Source organism: Chelonoidis abingdonii, chromosome 23, assembly GCF_003597395.2.
Source record: "Chelonoidis abingdonii isolate Lonesome George chromosome 23, CheloAbing_2.0, whole genome shotgun sequence".
Classification (NCBI taxonomy): domain Eukaryota; kingdom Metazoa; phylum Chordata; order Testudines; family Testudinidae; genus Chelonoidis; species Chelonoidis abingdonii.
In genome coordinates, this window is record NC_133791.1 from 3,644,266 (window position 1) to 3,669,057 (window position 24,792).

General features: G+C 40.4%; 1 protein-coding gene across 1 annotated transcript in view; it reads left to right on the forward strand.

Annotated features, from left to right (window-relative positions):
- The window catches only part of WRAP73 (WD repeat containing, antisense to TP73), a 28,380-nt gene continuing 3,588 nt past the window's right edge, over nt 1-24,792 (forward strand). Inside the window, exons 1-9 of the mRNA XM_032763803.2 lie at nt 1-130; nt 3,573-3,725; nt 4,313-4,429; nt 18,318-18,390; nt 20,960-21,063; nt 21,752-21,838; nt 22,328-22,462; nt 22,547-22,624; nt 24,551-24,656. Coding sequence (XP_032619694.1) covers nt 62-130; nt 3,573-3,725; nt 4,313-4,429; nt 18,318-18,390; nt 20,960-21,063; nt 21,752-21,838; nt 22,328-22,462; nt 22,547-22,624; nt 24,551-24,656 — 922 coding nt within the window. The 5' untranslated portion in view covers nt 1-61. The remainder of the gene's footprint in view (nt 131-3,572; nt 3,726-4,312; nt 4,430-18,317; nt 18,391-20,959; nt 21,064-21,751; nt 21,839-22,327; nt 22,463-22,546; nt 22,625-24,550; nt 24,657-24,792) is intronic.

The window sequence follows — 24,792 nt, forward strand, 5'->3', positions numbered from 1 at the left end:
GGGCGCTGGAGCCGCCTCCCCGGGGCCCGTACACCCTGCCGGGAACCTCTCGGGGCCCGCCATGAATTTTTCGGAGGTGTTCAAGCTCTCCAGCCTGCTGTGCAAGTTCTCGCCCGACGGGAAGTACCTGGTGAGTGGCCCGGCTCTGCGACGGGCGAGAGACCCGCAGCAGGCGGGGGCTGGTGCAGCCCGGGCGCCGCAGGGCCCGGCTCACCCAAACCGCATCCTAAGAAGCGCCCAGGGCAGGCACTGGGCCAGGCCGCCCCCCAGCGCTTGTAAGCCTCGGACAGCGAGGGGGTGGGTTTCAGCAGTGCCCACCGACCCCTGCCTTGTGTTCCGTGGGCTCTGCCCTTTGCTGCATTGTCACCCCGCGTCTCCCAGCCACCCAAGGAGCCTCTCCCATGATCAGGAATCGGGACCCCTCAAGGGGTCGGGAGGTTATTGCATGGGGGGTGGGGTTTGCCATCTGTCAGCTGCCACCCCAAACCCCCTTTGCCTCCAGCATTTATAACGGTGTTAAATATATAAAAAGTGTTTTTTAATTCATAAGGGAGTTGCACTCAGAGGCTTGCTAGGTGAAAGAGGGTCAGTAGTACAAAAGTTTGAGAACCACTGCATTAGAGCCTCATGTAGAACCAGTTGAATTGACAGGAAATGTGTAAGTAAAGTGAGAAATGATTTGTACATGTATGTGGGGTAGTAAATCTCTAGCCAAAAGGTATTCACTGCAAATATGTGACTCTTTTAAAAAAAAAAAAAATTAATCCAAAACAAAGTACGATTGAAACTGAGAATGACTAGTGTCTAGAGAATTTTTCATCAGGGCAGAAAACAGTCAGTGGGGGTCTTGCAATGTAAAATGTAATTTTATATCAAATAGTAAATGTGTTTTAAAATATAACCTTTTATTTTAACGAACACACATTTATTTTGAAGATAATGATCTTGCAGTGATGTTCCTAACTAGTGATACATTTTTGATATAAACAACCAAGAGTCCTGTGGCACCTTATAGACTAACAGAAGTATTGGAGCATAAGCTTTCGTGGGTGAGTACCCACTTCATCAAATGCTATTCACCCATGAAAGCTTAGACTCCAATACTTCTGTTAGTCTATAAGGTGCTGCAGGAGTCTTTGTTGCTTTTTACAGATCCTGGCTACCCCTCTGATTTTTGTTTTATATAAACATTTTTGTGTGAAAATTACATTTGGAAGTAACACATAATTAGTATAACTGTTGAGGCTCATTAAATACATTCAAAAGCAATGTTAATATTGATCACAAAATTCAAGATTTTACTAGCAAAAACTCAATTTAATCTTCTTCGGAAATTTCATATTCCTGCTAACCACTTATTTATTGTGAGGCTTTACCAACTTTTTTAGTTTCCTAATAAAACTATTTCAATCGTTAGTAAAATTTGCATTTATCATCCATTCCTATACCCAGTGTATATAACAGAACAACAACAGACATGCACCTAACTTTGATAACATTTTTAATGTGTAATAGAAGTATTGTACAGAAAAATTACATACAAACAAAACAGCAACAATGGAGGGGCCTGAGGGAGAGTATGCTTACAGTCATTAATACTGTATGGCTTTAGTTAATGAAAAATGATCCTTCACATAGCTTACAATATTTTTTTCATTGTGAGTAATAGCAACTGTTATTAATATATATACAGATTTTAAAAAATCTGTATTTATTGGCCTTGGTGCTTTTTGAAGAAACTGACTTTTGGTTTGAGAGGCAATAATTATTGGGAGGTGGGGGGGGGATGGGACAACACACTGCTTTGTTTTGCTTTGTGTAAGAATTAGCCGCAAGTTTAGCAGTAGGAATCCATAAACATATTGTTCAAATTTAATATTAAAAGCCACCATTTTACTGATTTCCCCACCCCTGGAAAGCTACTGGCAAAGGTATCATGGTTTTGCAGCTATGGCACTGCACCGAGTCAGAAGACTTGTGTTCTGTTCCCAACTCTCCCACTAATTTGCTGGCCGACATTGGGCAAGTCACTTCACCTTTCTGCTTGGGTTTCCCCTCCTGCCCTTTCTGCCTTGTCTAGATAGATTGTAAGCTCTTTGGTATGTAGGGACTGCTGTACATTGCCTAGCATAACAGGATCCCTATCTCAGTTGGGGCCTCTGGAGGAGAGACAAATAGCAGATTACTTAGTCTTTTGCAATCAAATCGCTGTACTTTGTGAGCTGTTTTCTATACTGCAGGTGATAAAGCATGAGCAACTTTAAAAAAAAAAATTAGTGTTAGCAAAACAATTTAGTGAAGTCTAGTTAAAATATATAACCTCTAAGTTTTAACTTCTATTTCGCTCTGATGACTGTAAAGATGTTACAGTATTAAGTATTATAGTGACACCTACTGGTGATCAGTTTCTTCATTATTTGCAGTTATTTTACCTTAGTTTCTTCATCAGACAAGATCTCAGCCCAGAAATTGAATTTTCAGGGTCAGGCTTGTTCCCAGTGACTTCACTGGGACTAAGATATGCCCCTCAGTTTTTCATTTAAACGAAACATTGCAAATATTTCTAATGCACTGGTTTAGTCAATTTTAAAGTTGAGTCAAAACACACAAAATTCTAAAGTTTAGACCCATTGTCTGTATTGTTTGAAGAAGACACTTTTTAAAATCTTGAGGCTCTGATCCTGCTATGAGTTGTCAGTTGTGCAATTGCTTACATGTGTGTTACTGCACTTGCTTGTTGTTCACTTACTCCAGAATAAGGCCTTAGCCAATTTTTCATTAAAAGGAAAACATGAAATGGAAGAAAAATAGTTTTTAAAAAGTAGGTGCAGTTGAATAGTATTACTAGTAGTAATGGAGCAAATAGATATTTCCTCTTACTTATATAGGCCCTAGTCCTGAAAATATTGAAGCAGCTGCTTAACTTTTATGACTAGTGTCATTATAATAACCCAACCCTTTTTTCTCTTTGTTTACTTTATGCATTTGATGATGCTTTCTGTGTAGTCAGTTTCCTGTGTTTTAAGGATGTAGCAAAAGGAGAGAGAGAGAGAAAATAAACATTTTAAAATAAGAAAATTGACTCTAAAGCCATGAAAATTGGCTGGGGGAGAGTCAGGGACATGTGCAATATTTGAACATACTTTAATTCATTTTTGAAATTGACTAGATTCAAGTTGATCATAGCTTAAAAAACAAAAACTGTTTTTGTGATAGAAATGTTTGAAAATTTAGTACCTTTTTTAAATAAAAAATTGGCCTGAAACCAAACATTTCCATCCTTCAGTCTTGAAGACATAGGTAAGAGTTTACAAAACTTACATTAAAACTGTTTTTTTTTTAACATTTGCTTTGGATTAATCTTTTTTCACCTTCTTTTGCAATTGATCGTGTAGTTCATAACAAACCTACAAATCCAAAAGTATAAATTCTGGTGCATCTAAAACATCTAAACTCTAGATCAGTGTGGTAGAATGCGAATGATGCAGCACAGGTCCTGACACTCTTAAGTCTCAGTTAATAACTCTGATATCGGTGCGTCAGTTAAGCAGTTTATTTTTGTTTGCATTCAGGCTTCATGTGTACAGTACCGTTTGATCATTCGAGATGTCAACAACCTCCAGATCCTTCAGCTGTACACTTGCCTGGATCAGATCCAGTACACAGAATGGTCGTCGGACTCTCTCTTTATATTATGTGCCATGTACAAACGAGGGATTGTTCAGGTAAGCACAAATACAGCATTGCGTATTGTTTCTGTCTAGAAATTACTAACTGCTAAATTTGAGAATTTCTAATGTCAAGCACTAATTAAGTGTCTTTGCCAAAGTAAGTGACTCTGATTAATAACACATGGTTTGAAGAAAGCCGAGGTTGCTACTGTTTGTCAAAACCTTGATTAAAAGGTTATTTGTTAGTCTGAAGACAAATAACATCAGTATAAAAACACTTGGAGCAAATTTATAAAAACAAAAGCTGCTACCAAGTATCTTGTACATTCATTATTTCAGAAGGAAATAAATACATGCAGACTCTTATTAAAGGGAGCAAAAGCTTTAAAAAGGATGGGTATTCAGAAAACATGACAGAAAAAAATATGCTTTATGACTTGTGTAAATGCACAGAGATGTGCGGCTTACTTTTGTAATGGGATCCAGTGCCAGTCCTTCATGGCCAAAGGCTTTCAAAAGTTTTCTGACTCCTTGGTATATGTTGATGGAATTTTCTTTCTTAGCTCTAGCACAGCTCTGTGAGGAGACGAGGTTTTGATGTGCTATTCAGTTTGCTGCACTGATTAGTTTCTCTGACCTAGGTCTGGTCCTTGGAGCAGCCAGACTGGCATTGCAAGATTGATGAGGGGTCAGCAGGATTGGTGGCTTCGTGCTGGAGTCCGGATGGTCGTCATATTCTCAATACAACCGAGTTTTACGTAAGCATGAAGTCATGATTGTTCTATAAAGTATCATATTACTGTCTGCACACAGCTTCTAAAATAGCCCAGAGATCTTAAAGCTGTAGCGTTCTATTAATCAATATATATGCACATTTTTTTCTCATTTTTAGATCAATTCTGATTTAATTACTGCTTGGTTCTTTTAAGTTTGCTGTCTAGTTTTTGATGAAAAGGTGGAATACTGAACACTCATGGCTTTCGGAATGAAAATATGCATTTAAAAAAAGATGATAAAGAACTGGCAAATGTGATCCAAAATACAAATTTAGGCAAAAAACAAACATACACACACACACTTTTCCAAGATCTAGGAACAGAAATGTTTTTAAAACTCTAATGGGAATAGTTATTTTTAAACAGATTTCTTCCACTAAGGAATTAAGAGTCTGGAAGTGATAATAATTTAACTGATTTTCATCATCCAAACTGAGGGATGCAAAAAGTAAACATAAGCTTGAAAAGAAATACATAAACAGAATATTTTTTAAAATGTAGTTCAAGTAGTTTAATGGGATCTGACTAATATAGGTTTATAGCATGCTTTTTAAGTACGAGTGCCCTTTTAGATAAAAATAAGGGGATGCTGTTCAGATAAATTACTTCTGAGACTTAGAACCTGACCTGCAGAAAATTCCACATATGCTTAACTTGACTCATGTGATTAGTCTAATTGATTTCAGTGGAACTTCTTGCAGGACTAAAATTAAACATGTATTAGTGCTTGCAGGATAAGGGCCTTAGTTTGGAATCCTAGCCAAGGTGTGACACTGGGAGTCTGGTCTGTGTGAGCCTGGTTCAAAGCTCATTGAAAACAGTGGGAGCTGTTTCATAGGTTTTTTCAGAACAATTTGATTTGATCAGGGCTCAGAGCAGTAACAGTAATAGAGAAAAGAAGCTAAGAACTAAATACAGTAAAATTGCCTTGCCACTGTACCTGTTCTCTGTGAATATTCATAGGACTTCACATACCAGGGCTGTCACACCAGCAACTTTCAACAACACTAAATTCACTTTTTAATCCAACAAATTCATAGTATCTGTGTGCTGCAAAATTCTTGAATACTTATGGAGACTTCACCTGGCTGGATATGAGCAACGTTTTAGAGGTAAAGGTAAGGAAATGACTTGAGAGGAAAATTCACTTCTTCATTCTACACAGTGGACTTTGATTCCTATATCCTGCTCTTTTTACATGTGTGAAACTCCCATTATCATCAATGGGAGAAACCCTGTGCCAGCAGGGAGAGCAGAATATCAGAATTGGTATCTTTGCTGTGGATATGAGGAAGATTTTGTTCTTTGTATGTGGATGGTAAAGAGTTAATGCAAGCCTTGAATGCAAAATTTCTAAGTGAGCGTGAGAGTGAAATTGAATACAGCCAGAAAAGGAATTTCATGACCTACACACTGGGATTATAAATGAGTTTCACATGGGAGTTTTTGGTGTCAGGTGTAGAGAGAACAGTTTTCTGACTGTACATCAGCACTTCTTTTCTTTTTCAAGGGGACTGTGGTGACCATATGGTGATGAATCCAGGAAAGAGTTTCAGTTGTCCTTTGTGGGGATAAAAATGAGTCCAGTTGTTCAAACTAAAGACAGACACATGTCTAAAAGGCAGGATTGTTGTAGTTTGAGAACCAAAACTGTAGGCGGCTTCTGCTGCTGCATACTACAAGTAGCCTCATAATGGCATGTGCATGTGGGGGTGGACTAGTGAGTATTTTTTTACCACCTATCAGAACTCAGTTTGACCCTACAGGATTTCATTTAAGCCTTTGCCAAGTTGGCATCTGTGCTGGGATAGGTTTTCTCTCCAGCTGTAAACAGATTGCTAAATTAACTTGTCAGACAGCTGTTTGGGTTATGCTGGTGTCTGTGTTGTGTTTACTCTCTAGTACACTATATCCATAGTCTCTACTGGGACAGACAGTGTTTGAGACAGGAACTATCAGGATACTTAATATCATTGTATTATGTACATTATCAAGTTCAGGGATCATCTGAAGACTTCAAAGGTTCTGTTTTAACCCCATACTGCTCAGATTTGGTAGTTTGACATTTTCATATAGCACCAACTAATTATGACTCATACTTGTAATTCTTCAGGTCAATATGTAAGCTCCAAAATGGGTTCACTAATATCTTTTCATACTCTTACTACAAAGAGTGTGTGTGTGTGTGGTTTTTGTTTTTTGTTAAAAAAAGCGTGATTGTGATAGTTTGTTTCTGGCTACCTGTGTGACTTATAACTTTCTATAACTAAACTGCATATGCATTATTTTCATAGTGACTGTATGGCATATGAATTATAAACAAAGTATAGTTCATAACACTAATTTTTCTGATCTGATTTACATACAGGAAACCAACATCTAACTTAAATGGGGGACTTTTCCATGAATACCTCAAAGTCCATTCACCGCTCATGGTGTGCAAACTCAGTAGGGGACATCTTTTGAGACACACAGCATAATGCTGTATGTATCTAAGAGGAATGTAAATCTCTGAAAACGTTTCAGTTTAAACTTATTCCATTGCAAATAAGAATCCTTTATTTTTTTTTATATCATCTAATAAGTTATAATATAATATATATATATATTATAATATATATAATATATATATATATACGATATATATATATATTATATATAAATATATAAATGTCCAGAATACAAATGCGACAGGTAGATGGAAATCATAGGACTGGAAGGGTCCTCGAGAGTCATCTAGTCCAGTCTCCTACATTGAAGGCAGGACTAAATATTAACTAGACCATCCCTGACAGGTGTTTGTCTAACCTACTCTTAAAATTCCAGTGATGGAGATTCTAACCACTAATATCTAACACTTCATACGAATGATGCAATTCAAGCATGCAGAATATACACAGTCAACTCAGTGACAACGGCTTACTGGAACTCGAGTATAAGAAAAGTGCAGTACTTTCCTTATATTTTATTTTTTGTGAGTACTGCCCAGCACGTCATAGACTTTAAGGTCAGAAGGGACCATTTATGATCATCTAGTCTGACCTCCTGCACAAACGCAGGCCACAGAATCTCACCCACCCACTCCTGTAACAAAATCATCTAAACCTATATCTGAGTTATTGAAGTCCTCAAGTCATGGTTTAAAGACCTCAAGGTGCAGAGAATCCTCCAGCAAGTGACCCGTACCCCACTCTGCAGAGGAAGGCGAAAAACTCCAGGGCCTCTGCCAGTCTTCCTGGGAGGAAATTCCTTCCTGACCCCAAATATGGCGATCAGTTAAACCCTGAGCATTGGGCAAGACTCACTAGCCAGCACCCAGGAAAAGATTCTCTGTAGTAACTCAGATTCCACCCGACTCTAAATCCCCATCACAGACCATTGAGGCATATTTACTCTGCTGCTAATCAAATATGAATAATTGCCCAAAATTAGGCTATCCCATCATACCATCCCCTCCATAATTTATCAGCTAGTTTTGAGCCAGATATGCCTTTTGCCTCACTACTCCCTTGGAAGGCTGTTCCAGAACTTCACTCCTCTGATGTTAGAAACCTTCATCTAATTTCAAGAGTAAACTTCCTAGTGTCCATGTTTATAAAGTTGTTCTTGTGTCCACACATGGTACTAAACTTAAAATAATTCCTCTCTCTCATCCGAATTTATCCCTCTGATAAATTATAAAGAGCAATCATATTCCCCTCAGCCTTCTATTGGTGTAGGCTAACAAACCAAGCTCTTTGAGTCTCCTTTCATATGACAGGTTTTCCATTCCTCGATCATCCAGTAGCCTTCTCTGTTACCTGTTTCAGTTTGAATCATCCTTAAAACATGGAGACCAGAACTGCACACACTATTCCAGATGAGGTCTCACCAGTGCCTTGTATAACGGTACTAACACCTCCTTATCTTTACTGGAAATACCTCGCCTGATGCATCCCAAGATTGCATTCACTTTTTTTAACAGTCATAGCACATTGGCAGCTCATAGTCATCCTGTGATCAACTAATACTCCAAGGTCCTTCTCCTCCTCTGTTACTGCCAACTGATGTCCCCAATTTATAACCAAAATTCTTGTTGTTAATCCCTAAATGCATGACTTTTTACTATTAAATTTCATCCTATTACTTTTACTCCAGTTTACAAAGTCATCCAGATCTTCCTTCCTTCTCTGTATTAGCAATACCTCCCAGCTTTGTGTCATCCGCAGACTTTATTAGCACGTTCCCACTTTTTGTGCCAAGGTCAGTAATAAAAAGATTAAATAAGATTGGTCCCAAAACTGACCCCTGAGGAACTCAGCTAGTAACCTCCTTCCAGCCTGACAGTTCACCTTTCAGTAGGACCTGTTGTAGTGTCTCCTTTAACCAGTTTCTTATCCACCTTTCAAAAGTGAAATGCTCAGGGAAATTAGAGAGGGAATAAAAATGGGAATTTCAACTATCCCCATATTGACTGGGTACAGGTCACCTCAATACAAGATGCAGAGATAAGGTTTCTTCACACCTTGCATTTTATTATGTTATGGTCACTATTACCAAGTGGTTCAACTATATTCACCTCTTAGTCCAGATCTTGTGCTCCACTTAGAACTAAATCATGAATTGCCTCTCCTTTTGTGGGCTCCAGGACTAGCTGCTCCAAGAAGCAGTCATTCAACATCCCTGTGAGGAGAGAGGGGGCAGCCCTCCACAGTGTTATTTAATTTGAGAAAAGAGAACTACACAAAAACGAGGAAGCTAGTTAAACCGAAATGAAAAGGTACAGCACCAAAAGTGAAATCCCTGCAAGTTTCATGGAAACTTTTTAAAGACATCATAATAGAGGTTCAACTTAAATGTATAACTCAATTAAAAAAATACAGTAAGAGAACCAAAAAAGTGCCACCTTGGCTAAACAACAAAGTAAAAGAAGCAGTTAGAGGCAAAAGGCATCCTTTAGAAAGTGGAAGTTAAATCCTATTGAGGAAAATAGAAAGGAGCATAAATTCTGGCAAATGGAAGTGTAAAATATAATTAGGGAGGCAAGAAAGAATTTGAAGAACAGCTAGCCAAAGGCTTAAAGTAACAGCAAAAAAATTAAGTACATCAGAAGCAGGAAGCCTGCTAAACAATCAGTGGGGCCCCTGGCAATTGAGATGCTAAAGGAGCACTCTAGGAAGATGAGGCCATAGTAGAGAAGCTAAATGAATTCTTTGCGTCAGTCTTCACGGCTGAGGATGTGAGGGAGATTCCCCAACCTGAGCCATTCTTTTTAGGTGACAAATCTGAGGAACTGTCCCAGATTGACATGTCATTAGAGGAGCGTTTGAAACAAATTGATTAAAACAATAAGTCACATGGACCAGATGGTATTCACCCAAGAGTTCTGAGGAACTCAAATATGAAATTGCAGCACTACAAACTGTGGTACGTAACCTATCATTTAAATCAGCTTCTGTACCAGATGACTGAAGAATAGCTACTGTGACGCTAATTTTTTTTAAAAGGCTCCAGAGGCTATCCCAGCAATTATAGGCCAGTAAGTCTAACTTCAGTACAAGGAGAATTGGTTGAAACTGTAGTAAAGAACAGAAATATCAGACACCTTTTTGAACACGATTTATTGGGGAAGAGTCAGTATGGTTTTTGTAAAGGGAAATCATGCCTTAGCAATCTACTAGAATTCTTCGAGGGGGTCAACAAGCAGGTGGACAAAGGGGATCCAGTAGATATAGTGTATTTAGATTTTCAGAATGCCTTTGACAAGGTCCCTCACCAAAGGCTCTTAAGCAAAGTGAGCTGTCATGGGATAAGAGGGAAAGTCCTCTCGTGGATCAGTAACTGGTTAAAAGATAGGAAACAAAGGGTAGGAATAAAGGGTTGGCTTTCATAATGGAAAGTGGTAAATAGTGGTGTCCTCCAGGGGTCTGTACTGGGACCAGTACTGTTCAACATATTCATGAATGATCTGGAAAAAGGGGTAAACAGTGGCGTGGAGAAATTTGCAGAGGATACAAAACTTCTCAAAATACACCTCTACCCCGATAGAACATGACCTGATATAACACTAATTCGGATATAACGCAGTAAAGCAGCAGGGAGCCCTGGGCCCTTTAAAGGACCACCTGAGCCCTGCTGCTTTACCGTGTTATAGCTGAATTCATGTGGAGCCCCAGGCCCTTTAAATCACGGTCTGAGCCCTGCTGCCAGAGCTCCGGCAGTGATTTAAAGGGCCTGTAGCTCCCCACAGCGGCTGGAGCACTGGGCCCTTTAAATCACCGCCGGGGAATCCGATTCAGTCCGGCATGGCGTCCCGGCTCTTGCCAGTATGCCGTACCGGACCGAACCTGATATAACGTGGTCTCACCTATAAGGTGGTGAGATATTTTTGGCTCCCGAGGACTGCATTATATCGGGGTAGAGGTGTAGTGAAGTCCAAAGCAGATTGTGAAGAGCAACAAAAGGAGCTCACAAAACTGGGTGACTGGGCAACAAAATGCCAGATGAAATTCAGTGTTGATAAATGCAAAGTGATACACATTGGAAAATAATCCCAACTATACATATAAAATGATGGGGTCTAAATTAGCTGTTACCACTCAAGAAAGAGATCTTGGCGTCATCGTGGACAGTTCTCTGACAACATCCATTCAATGTGAAGTGGCAGTCAAAAAAGCTAACAATGTTGGGAGAATCGTTAGTCTGTCTGCACAACGTGGGAGTCTGAGAATCTTGAAGAGAACTCATCTAGAATGTAAGTGGGGGGTGGGGTGGATGTTTGTAATTAACTATATAGTGCAGATTGTTTGTGTGTGACTATAGGATATTGTCACATCCCACCCATCCTGTAATTTATGCCAATTTGTAGATAATTCATTCTCCTGATTCGTAGGACATGAAGGCTTTAGGTTTTCACTTTTTCATTGCGACTCCCATGTTTACCAAAGTACAATACAACAATCAGTAACATCAGTTCATCCAATATATCCAAGATTTTATTAACTGCATATTTCTGCATTTTTTTTTCTAGCTGAGTCAGGGGGTTAAAACACCAGTGAATCTATTATAAATTAGTCAGTTTTAAAAAGTATGCTTTTTGTGCATATTAGAGCTGATCCTTAGTAATTGTAAATGGCTATATTGGTTGAAAAATACTTTCTGTCAAGGAATGTGCCCTGAATAATCCTCTGAAATCCTGTGCTGATAGACACAGCTATGTAAGGAGGCCTTGTGACCCAGTCAAGTCTGGGACAAAAGTTGATAGTCATTTGAGATGCAAGTTTGTTTAAATGTGTGGTTTTTGTCCAGTGAAAATCACCAGTCTCTCACCTGCCTAAAGCTGTCAAAGTTGGGATGAAATCTCTAACCCAGCACTGGAGACTGTTTATCGCATTACCATCTAAATACTTTTTTATTCTCAGCTGTTTTCAGGCTATTTTAAAAATGCTGCTGCTTTTGGTTTGTTTTTCCATTGCAAAACAACAGCTGAAAACTTCCTGGACACCATCACCATTAGGATTAGAGTTTGACATTTCACTTAGTCCGATCATTTACACTAAAGAGAGAACATCTTGGGATGGTCAGTAAAGAAATGCTTGCAGCTGATCAAATCAATTTTTTCCTGTGGCAAAAACTACTTTTTTTTTTTTTTCTTCACAGAAAACCCTTTTGTTAAACTTTAAATAGCTGTTTTACCTTTTTTTACATGCAGTGAGCACTGAACTCTCTTCCCTCCTTTCTTTTTCATTGATAGCAGAGACAATCTTTCTTGTGCTAGTTTGCATAGAGGTTTAGGGCAGGTATGTGGATAAATGTGGCTGTTACCGTTGGGAATATGAAGGCTCTCTTGTCCATGGGACTAGTTACACAGTGACAATGAAATGTACACAGTATAATTATACTCTGCATTTCATCCATAGATTTCAAAGTGCCTCTCAAAGTTTGGGAAACAATCTTTCTAACAGACAGAATAACTGAGTCACAGAGAGTAAGAGCAATATCTTCAAACTTGGGTACCAGAGTTCAGGCACTTTAAGTGGCCTGATTTTTCAGGTGCCTTCTGTTAGGCACCGATATTTGACAATGTTGGTCTGTGACTTGTTTAAGGTATCAATGAATCTCAGATCTCGTGATTCCCAATTATATGCTCATTGTACTAGACCATAGCTGGTCCTCAGGTGACATGTCTGAGCTGGACAGGCGAGCCTGTGGGTTTTTGTGTGTACCTGTACTCCAAAGGTGCATTAAGAGATTGAAGATATGTGCTTTCCCTAATGAAGAAGCCTGTGTGCCCACTCTAAGACCTTCATTTAGTCTGGTATTTCTTTTATAAAAGAAATATCTCTGTAACAGTTAGTTAGTTACAGACTTGTGACTTGTGTAATGTCCTGGGTGTGCAGTCTGAACCTGTCAAATCCTCAATATCATAATGACCATTTTATTTATTCATTATAAATGAAGTAACATACAGATAAGATATATGTAGAAATATGTGCAGTAATATTAAAACATGCTCTGGGTATCCACGTGAGCACATGCTATAGTAGTAAAACACATTTAATAGAACTTTACAGTGAAATTTATCATAAATGGCTTCTCCAGGGACTGACTGAATAAAGGAGGATAAAAAAGAATTGTACATGGTACAGTTGCAGGTATTTTGGAGCTGTTTTATGATTGGAATTGCATAATAAATATCATGATCTCTTGTATAGGTTTCTCTGCAATAGTGAACAGTCAATGTCTTTGAGAAAATATTGACTGCAAAAATGGTACCCTTTTTTGGCTATATATGCTTCATAGGTGTTTTGAGAATGCTCTGATTAACATGTTGGGATTACATTTTTATAGTTTTATTTTAATCACTTTTCCTGTCTGTAACCATACTGTGTCTGGATATACCTTTTTGTGAGTTTTTTGTGTTTTCATATACATGTATTTATTTTCGCTCAGAAGCTACCAAACAGTACACAAGCCAATAAAATTCTTGGTTAGAATAATATATTTTATACATAATTTGCTTATTTATTCCAAACTGAGTATTATCATCTGGTGTCCAAGCAAAGTTAGCTAGAGGTGCATTCCATCCCTTCTTGTGTAGTGGAACTAGTGTGGTCCTGCTGCATGAGAAGACGGGTTCATTCTGCACTGCTGTAGAAGGCAGAACAGAGATAAGGGGAGGTGGCTCATCTACCGCCTCATTTCCCTCATGGAGTGGAGGCTGAAACAAAGAAGTTAGAGTGCCTCTACAGCCTGTGGGGAAGCTTGCTTGCTTCCTCCCTCGTGGAGTTCACCTGACCCATGTACTTGGGTTGATTCAAGCAGCAGGGATTTGCCCTATACTGGAGGGCCAAGACTGTTTGTTTATGTGGGGGCATGGCAGGAGGGCGTCATGCAGGGGATTTGGACACTGGCACCCTCTATTCTGCCTATTCTCTTCCTGTGGCACATACTCCTCCTGAGTCTCCTGTGGGCTGTAATGCTTTGGTCTAATTTCAGTTGTTGGGTTTAGTGTGCAGCTTTGGGTTGGTGTTGGTCACCTGAGACATACAGGAGCTCAGACTAGATCTGGTGGCCCCTTTTGGCCTTAAACTGTATGACACTTCCATAGCTAGTAGGTGCTTGGGCAGAAGGCTAAGTCGGTGTTCCAACTATAAACTTGTATGCTTGACTATATCCCAAAACTTAACATTCAAGGCTTGGGTGGGGGTGGGGGTGGGGGTGTGTGAGAGAGAGCCAGATTGGATTAAGGGAGAAACAGAGGTAAGTACAGTTAACGGTGCAATTAACCGGGGCAAGCAGCATGTCACTGTTGCAGTTGCTGTAGAAGAATGTGAGTAGGCATGGTGTTGGCATTTTTAAAGTAAATCTTGTATCAAGAACAGCCTAATGGTGTATTTTGGTGTGTCCGGAAGTCAACAGTTGTGGTCATATAAAACTTGATTATCAAAGGTCAGCCTAGTGCAGAGATTCTCAAACTTCATTGCACCTGCAACCTCATTTGGACAATAAAAATTACTGCATGACCCCAGGATGGGGGACCAAAGCCTGAGCCAGCGCAAGACTGGGAGGGTGGGGACTAAAGCTGAAGCCCAAGGACTTCAGTCCCAGGCAAGGGCCTGTAATTTGAGTCTCGATGCCCAAGGCTAAAGTCCTTGGACTGCAGCTTTGATCCTGGGCCCCAGCAAGTCTAAGCCAGCCCTGGTGACCCCATTACCATGTGGTTGGGACTCACTTTGGGGTCCTGACCCACAGTTTGAAAATTCTTGTTGAATTACTATATTACATACTCTTAAAGTTAGCATTATAGGTCCTTGCAGAGCTGTCTGGGGGATGGTGAATCGGGGCAACCATTCCAGACCCTGTGCTTTGGGGGAACCCTGCAGGTCAGTGTGTTGGCTGGCACTGCATGGGCAGTGGGTGAACCCACTGGCTGGGGAAGGCTACTTCCAGCCCCACCCCTTCCGCCTGAGGGAGAGCGTGCATCCCAGAGTGCTGGGAGGGAGAGTGAGTGGCGGCACCACCGCAGCTGCCCCCAGCCCTGGAGTGCTGGGAGGGAGAGCAACGTGGCTCTTGCCCCCTGGAGCCCAGCAGCGCTGCTGAAGCGAAGCCCGGGGAGGTGGGGGGGCGGCACATCTGGCCGTTTGGGGAGGCACTGCCTCCCCTACCCACCCCCGGCGCGGTTGGTCCTGGAAGAGATGTTACTTCCGCTCCAGGCCCTGCACCTCCCTAGGAATGGCCCATGATCATTGATTCTAAGTTCATAAGAAGCTAAATAGGAGAGTGATAGGAGCAGTTAAACTCATATTCTCTGCTCCCTCTTGCACTTTTTCTTTCTTTTTTTGCTTGACATGAAAGAGGCTTGGGGGCCCAACTGTTGTTTTTCTTTCCTGCTATCTAGAAACCCTGATTCAGCTTCTGAGTGATGTCTTCAAATCTCTTTACAAGCTTCCTTGCTCTTTAAATTTATTCTTGTGATGCTGTATGCAGAGGCTGGTGTATTAAAAAAAAAAAATAGTGTTAGTCCTTTTTGCTTTGGGCCTCTCCTGATGCTTCTCTGTGGAGGTGACATTTAGCAGGATTCTCTGAAGTGGAATTTTAGTATTTCAGTTAGGACACGGGGGCAGCACTAGATTTTACAGTTTGCTCCATGTACTAGGTGTGAGAGTGCCCACAACCAGGTGATCAAGTGCAGGATCTTACTTGGCAAGAAAATGCATTCTAGTAAAATGAGAGAAGTCTGTAAAAATTGCAGTAGAAACATAAATGCTACAGCTGATCAGACTTGTGGTACATTAAGCTTGGAATCCCATCTCCAATGGTGTTCAGTACCAGTTGCTTCAGAGGAAGTTGCAAGAATTCCTATCATGGACAACTGTAAAGTAAACTAAACTAACCATGGTGGAAGTTCTCCCCAAGTCTGGCAGTGGTTGGTTTATGCCTCGAAGGGAGATACTTCCTCTAGCTTCAGGACTGTTATAGACCAACCAGTGTAACTGTAGATATAGCCATGCATATTCTAGAGTTTATTTTTTCCCCTTTGCTCGATGGAAGGGTTAAAATCAATACATAGGGTGATGTGGTTAAACACTGTACTAGGCCTGCTTTGCTATTGTTCGTGAGTTTTGGTGGTGCAGCAATAGTTTTAGAAAATATTTCTTGGTGTCCCACTGTCACTTGCTTGTAGTATCCCCTTGTTATAACAAAATATTGAAAAAGCTAGAAAAAAACTATATTGGGAAAATATTCCTCTCTCCAAATATAAATGCAAAGGTTCACGTGACACACTGATGAAGACACATGTCTGGTGTTGCTATGATAGAGTAAGAATTTGGTTTTTAATTGAATAATCTGCAGATGGGTAATGCAGAGCTTCTATAATTCAGGCTGTGACCTTGACATGCTGTGGAGAGGCCTGTTTTGCTATTGACTGCTCTCTCTGTGGTTCTCAAATTCTACGGATGCATGAGTCTCCACAGATACTCCAAACACTGTGTGAATGGTTTGTATTGATGCTTTTGAAAATCAAGTCCTTCGAATAATTACATAACATGTCACTTTTCTGTTTGTGTGGTTGAGAAAGGGGAAATTAAAATGTAAATTGGTTAGCGCAGGTCTTGACTTTTTTTGAAACTGAAAAAATACAGTGAAGAGTCAGAAATTAGTAATCTCATCCCAAGAGATGTAGCATTTCACACTTAAGTTGACATGCTGTTTCCTATTCTCATATTATACGCTAAGGACCTAAATACAAGAAGGATTTCTTACCTCTTGCTAGCCTATGTATTTCACATTCTTCCAGATTTCTGAGATGGTTTAGAAATCACACAAATCTGTGTGAAAATGATTTCCTAATACACATTGGCAGCCGTGATGCTAGCTCTTACACTACTATCAGCATTTAATAATTATTAATGTAAATTTTTAATAAAGTATTTTTAGCCATATTAACTTCCTGCTTCTTTTATATATCTCATCAACACTGTATTGCTACGTGCTTCCATTACTAAATCAGAATAAATATCATTAACTGAAAAGTAGGGATGGGGTTTTGTTTGCTGGGACCTAACATTCCTAGCGATCAGAGCTCACAAACTTCCTCAGTTAAACCCACAGAAATAAGGAAATGAAAGGATAAAGCTAATCTGTAGTTGAGTAACTCCTCTCGTTGTGCCTAAATGTTACAGCACACACATGTAGGTTCAGTTTTCTATAGAGCAGGGATCGGCAACCTCTGGCACGCAGCTCGCCAGGATAAGCACCCTGGCGGGCTGGGCCAGTTTGTTTACCTGCCGCATCGGCAAGTTCAGCCGACTGTGGCTCCCACTGGCCATGGTTCGCCATCCCAGGCCATTACGGGCTGCGGGAAGCGGTGTGGGTGAGGGATGTGCTGTCCGCAACTTCCTGCCATCTCCAGTGGCCTGGGATGGCGAACCACGGCCAGTGGGAGCCGCGATCGGCCGAACCTGCCAACGTGCTAGAGGTTGCCGACCTCGGTATAGGGTCTTGCACATTAAGGTTAGTCTATGATTCTATGAACTATCAGGATTGGAAGGGACCTCAGGAGGTCACCTAGTCCAAGCCCCTGCTCAAAGCAGGACCAATCCCCTGGTCTGGATCCTCAAATGGTCGATTTCAGCAGATGCTAGGAGCTTAATACCTTTGGGAATCTGGGCCATACTTCCAAAGTGTAGTACCGGGAATCTAGTTTGTTTTAGCTCCCAAGTTCACTTGCATTTTTAATAACCTCATCTCTTATTAAGCACTCTACCTTGAAGCTTTTTAGTTTTGTTTTAAAAGGAGACGTAGTACTCTGGCAACAGAACCCTGGGATATATGTAAAGTGGCATATTAGATATATGTCTGGAAGAGGGCTGGGTGTGTTGCTTTGTTGGAATATCCAGCCTTTGGGTAAACAGGAGTGCCAATCTCCATGTGTCTTGGAAAATTCTGTATACTACAGTACAACACAACTTGATTATTTTATAATAACTTCTATATAAACTCCACCTGAAAACAATTTACAGAACTAAATAAAACAGGACAACTGTATATCTGTTAAGTTTGAAGCTGTTTTTAACTTAATCAATTATTACAATAGCTAATATGTGAAGGGCATTACAGAAGGGTTATACATTTGTTAGGAAAAGAGGTTTTTTAATAAAACCTCAAGTGCAATCTAATATAGAGACACTAAGATTTAAGTGGAACAGTTTTGTTAGGAAAAGTTTTTGGTTCCATATTTCGGTTTGTTTTAATGTGAGACCCTTCCAGTACAAAAAGTTTAGTGTTGAATTAGATTCTCTCTATACTTTTTTTTTTTTTTTTTTAATTTTAATTTTAATCTGCAAAGATAAACAAATACTTCCTTGTCTCGGTCTCTTTCCAACAGCTGCGGATAACTGTCTGGTCCTTGTGTACAAAATCTGTGTCTTATATCAAGTATCCCAAAGCTTGTCAGCACGGTGAGTATACCAGACCTAATATAGGAAGAATATTCTTAAGATGGAAATAAAGGAAAATGGAATTTACATATGATCAAGCATACGTGCATGGTCAGGGTGTATTCAAGTACTTTCCCACTGATGCTTGTAGATCAGCCTGGAGGGACACGGACACCTTATTTAAGGTACGTCTGCACATACAGACACTGCCCATCCAGCTAGCATGGGTATAAATAGCTGTATAGACAGGGAGGCCCAGCGTAGGCAAGTAGAATGACCTACGCACCTGAACCTTAGAGTATATATCTACACGTCTCTCTATGTGCCCAAGCAGTGCCTTCCACATCTACACTGCTGTTTTTAGCAATTAATGTCCAGCTGCCAGAGCTTTCTCCAACTCATTGAAAGGCTCTAGTAGGGAGGAGGCAGAGGGGAAAGGCTCCAGCAGCTCCCCACTGTCTCCCTGCTGCCAGAGCCGTTGGCTATACACCACAGAGAAAAGTGTGGACACAGCCTGCGTTACGCTGGGACGTGTAGCTACGTGTACCCTACGTGTCCCCACAGATATAGAGGAGGTCTTAGTGAGCTCAATACCAGTGCACTGCCATTACTGTTTGTGTGAACCCTGGGAGCTAATCTGCAGTCATTGTAATCTTATTAGGAATGAGAAGTAAATATTACATTTCATTTATGCACCTGTCCAACTTCCAAACACCAGTGGAAAAAGAAAAGATACTGAACAAAACCATTGCTAAGTCTGCTAGAAATCAGTAATATGGTATTTTCTGTAGCTAGTATAGCTAGAGACTGGATTGTGACACAAACCCAGAACAAAAATTATGGAGTATAAGTATCCCCTCTCAATTGCTTATCTTTTTGTTATGCAACTGTATTTGGTCCTCATATACATGTATGTAACAGGGTGACCGACTCTGGGATCCTGCACAGAGACACCGGGCTCCTCAGTCACCTAATGTCAGGTGCTTGAACCATATAGGAAGATTTGGAGTATTTACTGCTGAGTCAGTAGCAGGGTGTATTTTACCTGAAGGCAGGATGGAAGAGAGGCTGAAATATCCCTCTTGCCGAAGCAAAGGGAACTAAGATGGGAACAGAGGAAATTCTGTAGGGAAAATACTGGGTACAGTAACTCCTCACTTAACGTTGTAGTTATGTTCCTGAAAAACGCAATTTTCAGTGAAACAATGTTAAGCGAATCCAATGTCCCCATAAGAATTAATGTAAATAGCAGGGGTTAGGTTCCAGGGAAACCTGTTTTTTTTTTTTTTTTTTTCTTTTTTTTCTTTTTTGCCGGACAAAAGGCATTATATACATTTTAAACAAGCAATTTAATACTACGTGGGGGGGGGGGAGCAGTGTGCACGTGCTGTGTGTTTACAAACATACTGTACATACAGTACAGTACTATAGTTGGGAGGTGCCCCTGCTTTACCCCACACAGGCACAGCCCTCTGGCACTGGAGATAAGGCAAACAAGGAGGCTAAAGGTGCTGTAGGCTAGGAGAAGCACGTTGCACAGCAGTGGCAGCTTCCCCTACTCTGCAAGCACTAGGGGGGCGGGGAGCATCAACCGTCAGCCTGCCCACTCTCCCCTTTCCCCCATCCTTGACCTGCCTCTTCCCCCCCTACTCCTTACTTCCGAGGCTACATTCTCGCTTCTCCCCCCTCCCCTCCCTTCTAAACACAGCAAGCCAGCTGATTGCCCCTGGCAGGGGAGGGAAGGGGAACCTGCACGCTGAGTCCTCCCTTCTCCCCCCCTCGCTCCTGCCTGGGGCAATCAGCTGGCTTGCAGTGTTTAGGGGGCAGGAGGGAGAGCGGGGTGTGAGGACTGGGCGTACAGGCTTCCCCTTCCTCCCCCCTTCCTCCTGCCCAGGACAATCAGCTGGGTTGCGGTGTTGAGTCCCCGCTCCTCCCTCCAAAACGCAGCAAGCTAGCTGATTTTGCCGTGGGAGGAAAGGCGCTGATCCGCGGGGTTTGCTGGCGGGCGGGAGGCGGTGTGTGTGTGTGGGGGGGGGGGGGGGGGGGGAGGTCATAAGGAGGCTGCCAGCTGTGAAGAAAGCAGGCAGCCAAACAACGTAAGAGTGGAGCATTGCACAACTGTAAATGAGTGTTCCTTAACTGATCACCAACATAACGAAACAACGTTAAGCGGGATGACTTAAAGTGAGGAGTTACTGTACAGCCAAGCTTGATAAGGGAGATCCGAGATTGAAACTTCCTGTGTTACCATGAAGGTCAAAACTGAGGAAGGGGGTAAGGCTGGCCTCTGTACAGTGTATATCCTCTTCAGAGAAGGGTGGGAACTCCATCTGTTCAGTTTTTTAGATTATAGGCCCTTTAGGACAAGGATTTTGTTTGCTCGAGTCTCAGTGAAGTGCCTAACATGCTTTTTGGGCATCTAATCGGTATTCCAAAATGATTTCCAATCATCATTCACATTTTTCTGAATAAATTCTTTCCTCCAGCTGATTTGGCTCATAATTGTTTTCAGCTTTGGTGCTTTAATAGGGCCAGTTTCACAAGTGTATATATTATTGGTCTAGACTATATTTTCTAATCTCTGTGGCAGGAATAGCCTTCACGAAGGATGGTCGCTATATGGCGTTAGCAGAGAGGCGTGACTGCAAAGACTACATTAGCCTCTTTGTATGTAGTGACTGGCAACTACTGAGGGTAAGACATGTCCTTGCCTTCCACTGCTATTGCACAGATTTAAAGTGTACTCTGTGTAGTGTAGAGTATAACTAAATTCTTAAACAACTCTTAATGCTCCACGGTAGACTCAGCAATACAGAGCATTTCCTCTGATGGCTCCTTCATTGGACTGCAGGTGCGTGGGAAGGCAGAAAAATTCTGCTTAAGAAACCACATACAGTAATGATAAAACACTGCGCTGCTTTTTTTTTTTTTTTTTTTTTTTTTTTACTGCTAGAAGTATTCAAATGTTCTGGCTTAATCTGAGTAATCATGTTGACAGCAAAATACATTATAGAAACACCATGATCAGACCTTGCTTTTGCCAAAATGATGATCTGAACAAATTACAACATAAGGGAATGTGGTCTTTTTATTAGAAAGTGAACTTTTTGTTTCAAAATATCTTGATTTTGTATAGTTTGGTAGGAGAAAATAAGGAAGCAGTGACTGTAGTGTATTATAACAAAAGGAAAAGAACTGTTTCTATTTTATGCAGTCAGACATATAACAAGGATGTGCCAACTCAGTGATTAAGATTTTTTTTTAAATGTGTAAAGGTAATATACTAATTTAGGATTTTACTTTTAAAGTGAAGTGCACCCATACATTTTAAGTACAGTTTTTAAAACTGTTTAATTGTTTTGTTTTCTCTGCATTTGGGAAGCATTTTGACACTGAAACTCAAGACCTATCTGGGATTGAATGGGCTCCTAATGGCTGTGTGTTGGCAGTGTGGGATACCTGTCTGGAGGTATGAGAAAATACAGATTATTCCTGAAGATCTTGAACACTTAATTAAGGGCTCCTGAAGATATTAAGTTGACTTTTCTGGCTGCTACGTAGAATGCAGTACCTTTTTTTTAAAAAAACAAAAACAAAAAACAGAAGAGCTTTAATAAACAATTTGTAATATTGTACTTAGGTATTGGTGATGAGTGTCTCAAACGGTTGCTTAAATCTCCAAATAGTCATTGTTACCAAATTATCCTACTTTTAGTATTTTTTCCACAATTTAAGTATCTTTTGTGTGAAAAAAAAAAAAAAAAATTGCAGAAGATCCTAGCAACTATCCAAATAAATAATTGCAGAGTTAGTTTATAAGATATAGAAAAGGGAAACTCCATTTCGAACATCTGTGCATTTGAGATGGGGATGGTTTTAAAAAGGAGTCACTTAGTCTCTGTTAGTTTTTAACAGTGTCACTAGTCTTTTTTTTAAATCAAATCAATTTGTGTTACAGTATAAAATCTTGCTGTACTCTCTTGATGGCCGTCTGCTGTCCACATACAGTGCATATGAATGGTCACTGGGTATTAAATCAGTTGCCTGGAGCCCCAGCAGTCAGTTCTTGGCGATTGGTAGCTATGATGAAAAGGTAAAAAAGGAATTTAAACCCGTTCATGTCAGTTGCTAAATGTTGTCATAGCAATCCCCTCTTACTACACTTTCCTTGAAATAGGTGCGTATCCTGAACCATGTAACTTGGAAGAAGATTACAGAGTTTGAACACCCTGTGACCATTGCTAATCCAAAGATAGTAAGTATATAATGGGGACCCACAGGATCATTAGCAGCAGTCTGTTTGATGCTATCTTTGGTAAAAGCTTTTTTACTTTGACTGAAGTCCTGCTTTCCTGCTGATCTGTAAATGCTGCTAAGGAAACTGAATGAAAATATTGAAAAATAAGGAAAATCATTTTTAGTTGACTTCTTTCAGTGACTTCTCTTTTCTTTTCTTTTCCCCTCTATTCCACTTTTCTCTCTGTAAGGGAGTCATGGATACTTATTGCTAAGTACTAATATCTTCTGGTAGAGGTGGTGGCTGTTTTTACAGACTGGGTTTGCATGTGGTGGTGTACCCAAGTGCTCGGAAGCTGAACATGAATGAGAATTTTGTGTATATCAGCACTATACAATTTGCAGTATGTGAATAGTGTTGGATTTGATTTGAAGTGTTATGATCACACCTAATCTCATTTGTATAGGCAAATCTAGTTCACTTAATGAGCATTTTCTGTAAATGTTTGTCACAGTCTGTTTTTAATCCTTGCACATGTGAAGAGTCTGTGGCCAGTTTTTTACAGTTATCAGCAGGGAGATAACTGTGTATTCTACTTCAAAATCACAGGCTCTCTCTGTCCCTACCCCTTGTGAGGAAGAATTTCCATTGGTTGTAATATTACATGTCCAACAGAAGGGACAGAGCAGGTCTGACATAATATGTTATGTTAAGGATCAGTGTTTGTGGTGTGCAGACTTAGACTTATGATTTTTTTTTAATTTTATTTATCATTGTTGCTTATCAAGGAATCTGCCAGGCAGAATATGCTTAAGTAAAATGTCTCCTTGCTAGAAAACAATTCTGGTTCTGTGGTAGCTATCTTCATTATTTCTCTTTATTGTCTCTTCTGGTCAATGTGACTCAAGCATTCTAGATATAAATCTGGCTGCCAGACTAAGTGCTGCAGCACCCAAACGTATTAGTTATCCTTCAAATTGAGAATGAAGAATAAAAATCTAGAATTGAGAGGTGGAATGAAAAACAAATGAAATAGTTCAGTCTTTTTCTACTGGAAAGATGAGAGCTCCTGCTGATACAGTTAGATTGGGAGCTCTAATTTAGTCACATTGTTAGCATTTCATCACTGTTTCCTTGAGCACAGGAGTTGGCAACCTTTCAGCAGTGGTGTGCTGAGTCTTCATTTATTCACTCTAATTTAAGGTTTCACGTGCCAGTAATACATTTTAACGTTTTCAGAAGATCTTTCTATAAGTCTATAATATATAACTAAACTATTGTATGTAAAGTAAATAAGGTTTTTAAAATGTTTAAGAAGCTTCATTTAAAATTACATTAAAATGCAGAGCCCCCTGGACTGGTGGCCAGGACCCGGGCAGTGAGAGTGTCACTGAAAATCAGCTCGCGTGCCGCCTTCAGCACGTGTGCCATAGGTTGACTGCCCCTGCTTTAGCATTATCCCATTAACACTGCTTGTTTGCAGTAGTTTTTCAATGGCATGGAATGAAATATTGCATGTATTAAAAGAAAAAAAACATGTCCTGCTGTACTCAAGATTGCAGTTATATTACCAAATTCACTTTCAGTTGGTAAGAGGTGGGAAGGTGCATTCTGTTTGACTCATTTTACATTGGCTCTCAGATGACAACAATTGGGTTCTTTGAAGTTCCATACACTGTCCATTTCTGTAGTACACAATTGCTTTTTCTGATTGTGGGCCCAATTTTCAAATATGGGCACCAGCAGGTCTCAAAATTCAGCATTTCCATGCCCAAATCTGCCTGCTCCATGTACAACAGCAAGGAGCATTGAGAAACACTGTGTAAATTTTAAAATGAATGTGCCTTAGTGCCCATTTTCGCATGGGATGTGGAGGGCTCAATACACTAGGTTCAAATCTTGCTAGGCCCTTTTGTGAAACTGGCTTCTCCTCCTCCTGTGCAGATTGTATACAAGGAAACGGAGAAATCCGCAAGAGTTGAAACAGAGAGCCTTGCCTTCCCTCCAGCCAGAGCGCAAGCCAGTTCTCTCTTCAGCACAAAGAGTAAATGTAAGCAAACTAAAACGAACCACTTTAGAATACCTGTACTGTAAAAATTTAAGCCTTGTAAATCAACATTATAGCACACTTTGCCTCTGAAGGCAGGGGCAAAACCCATTCAATTAAATGCAAGACCTCAAAGGAC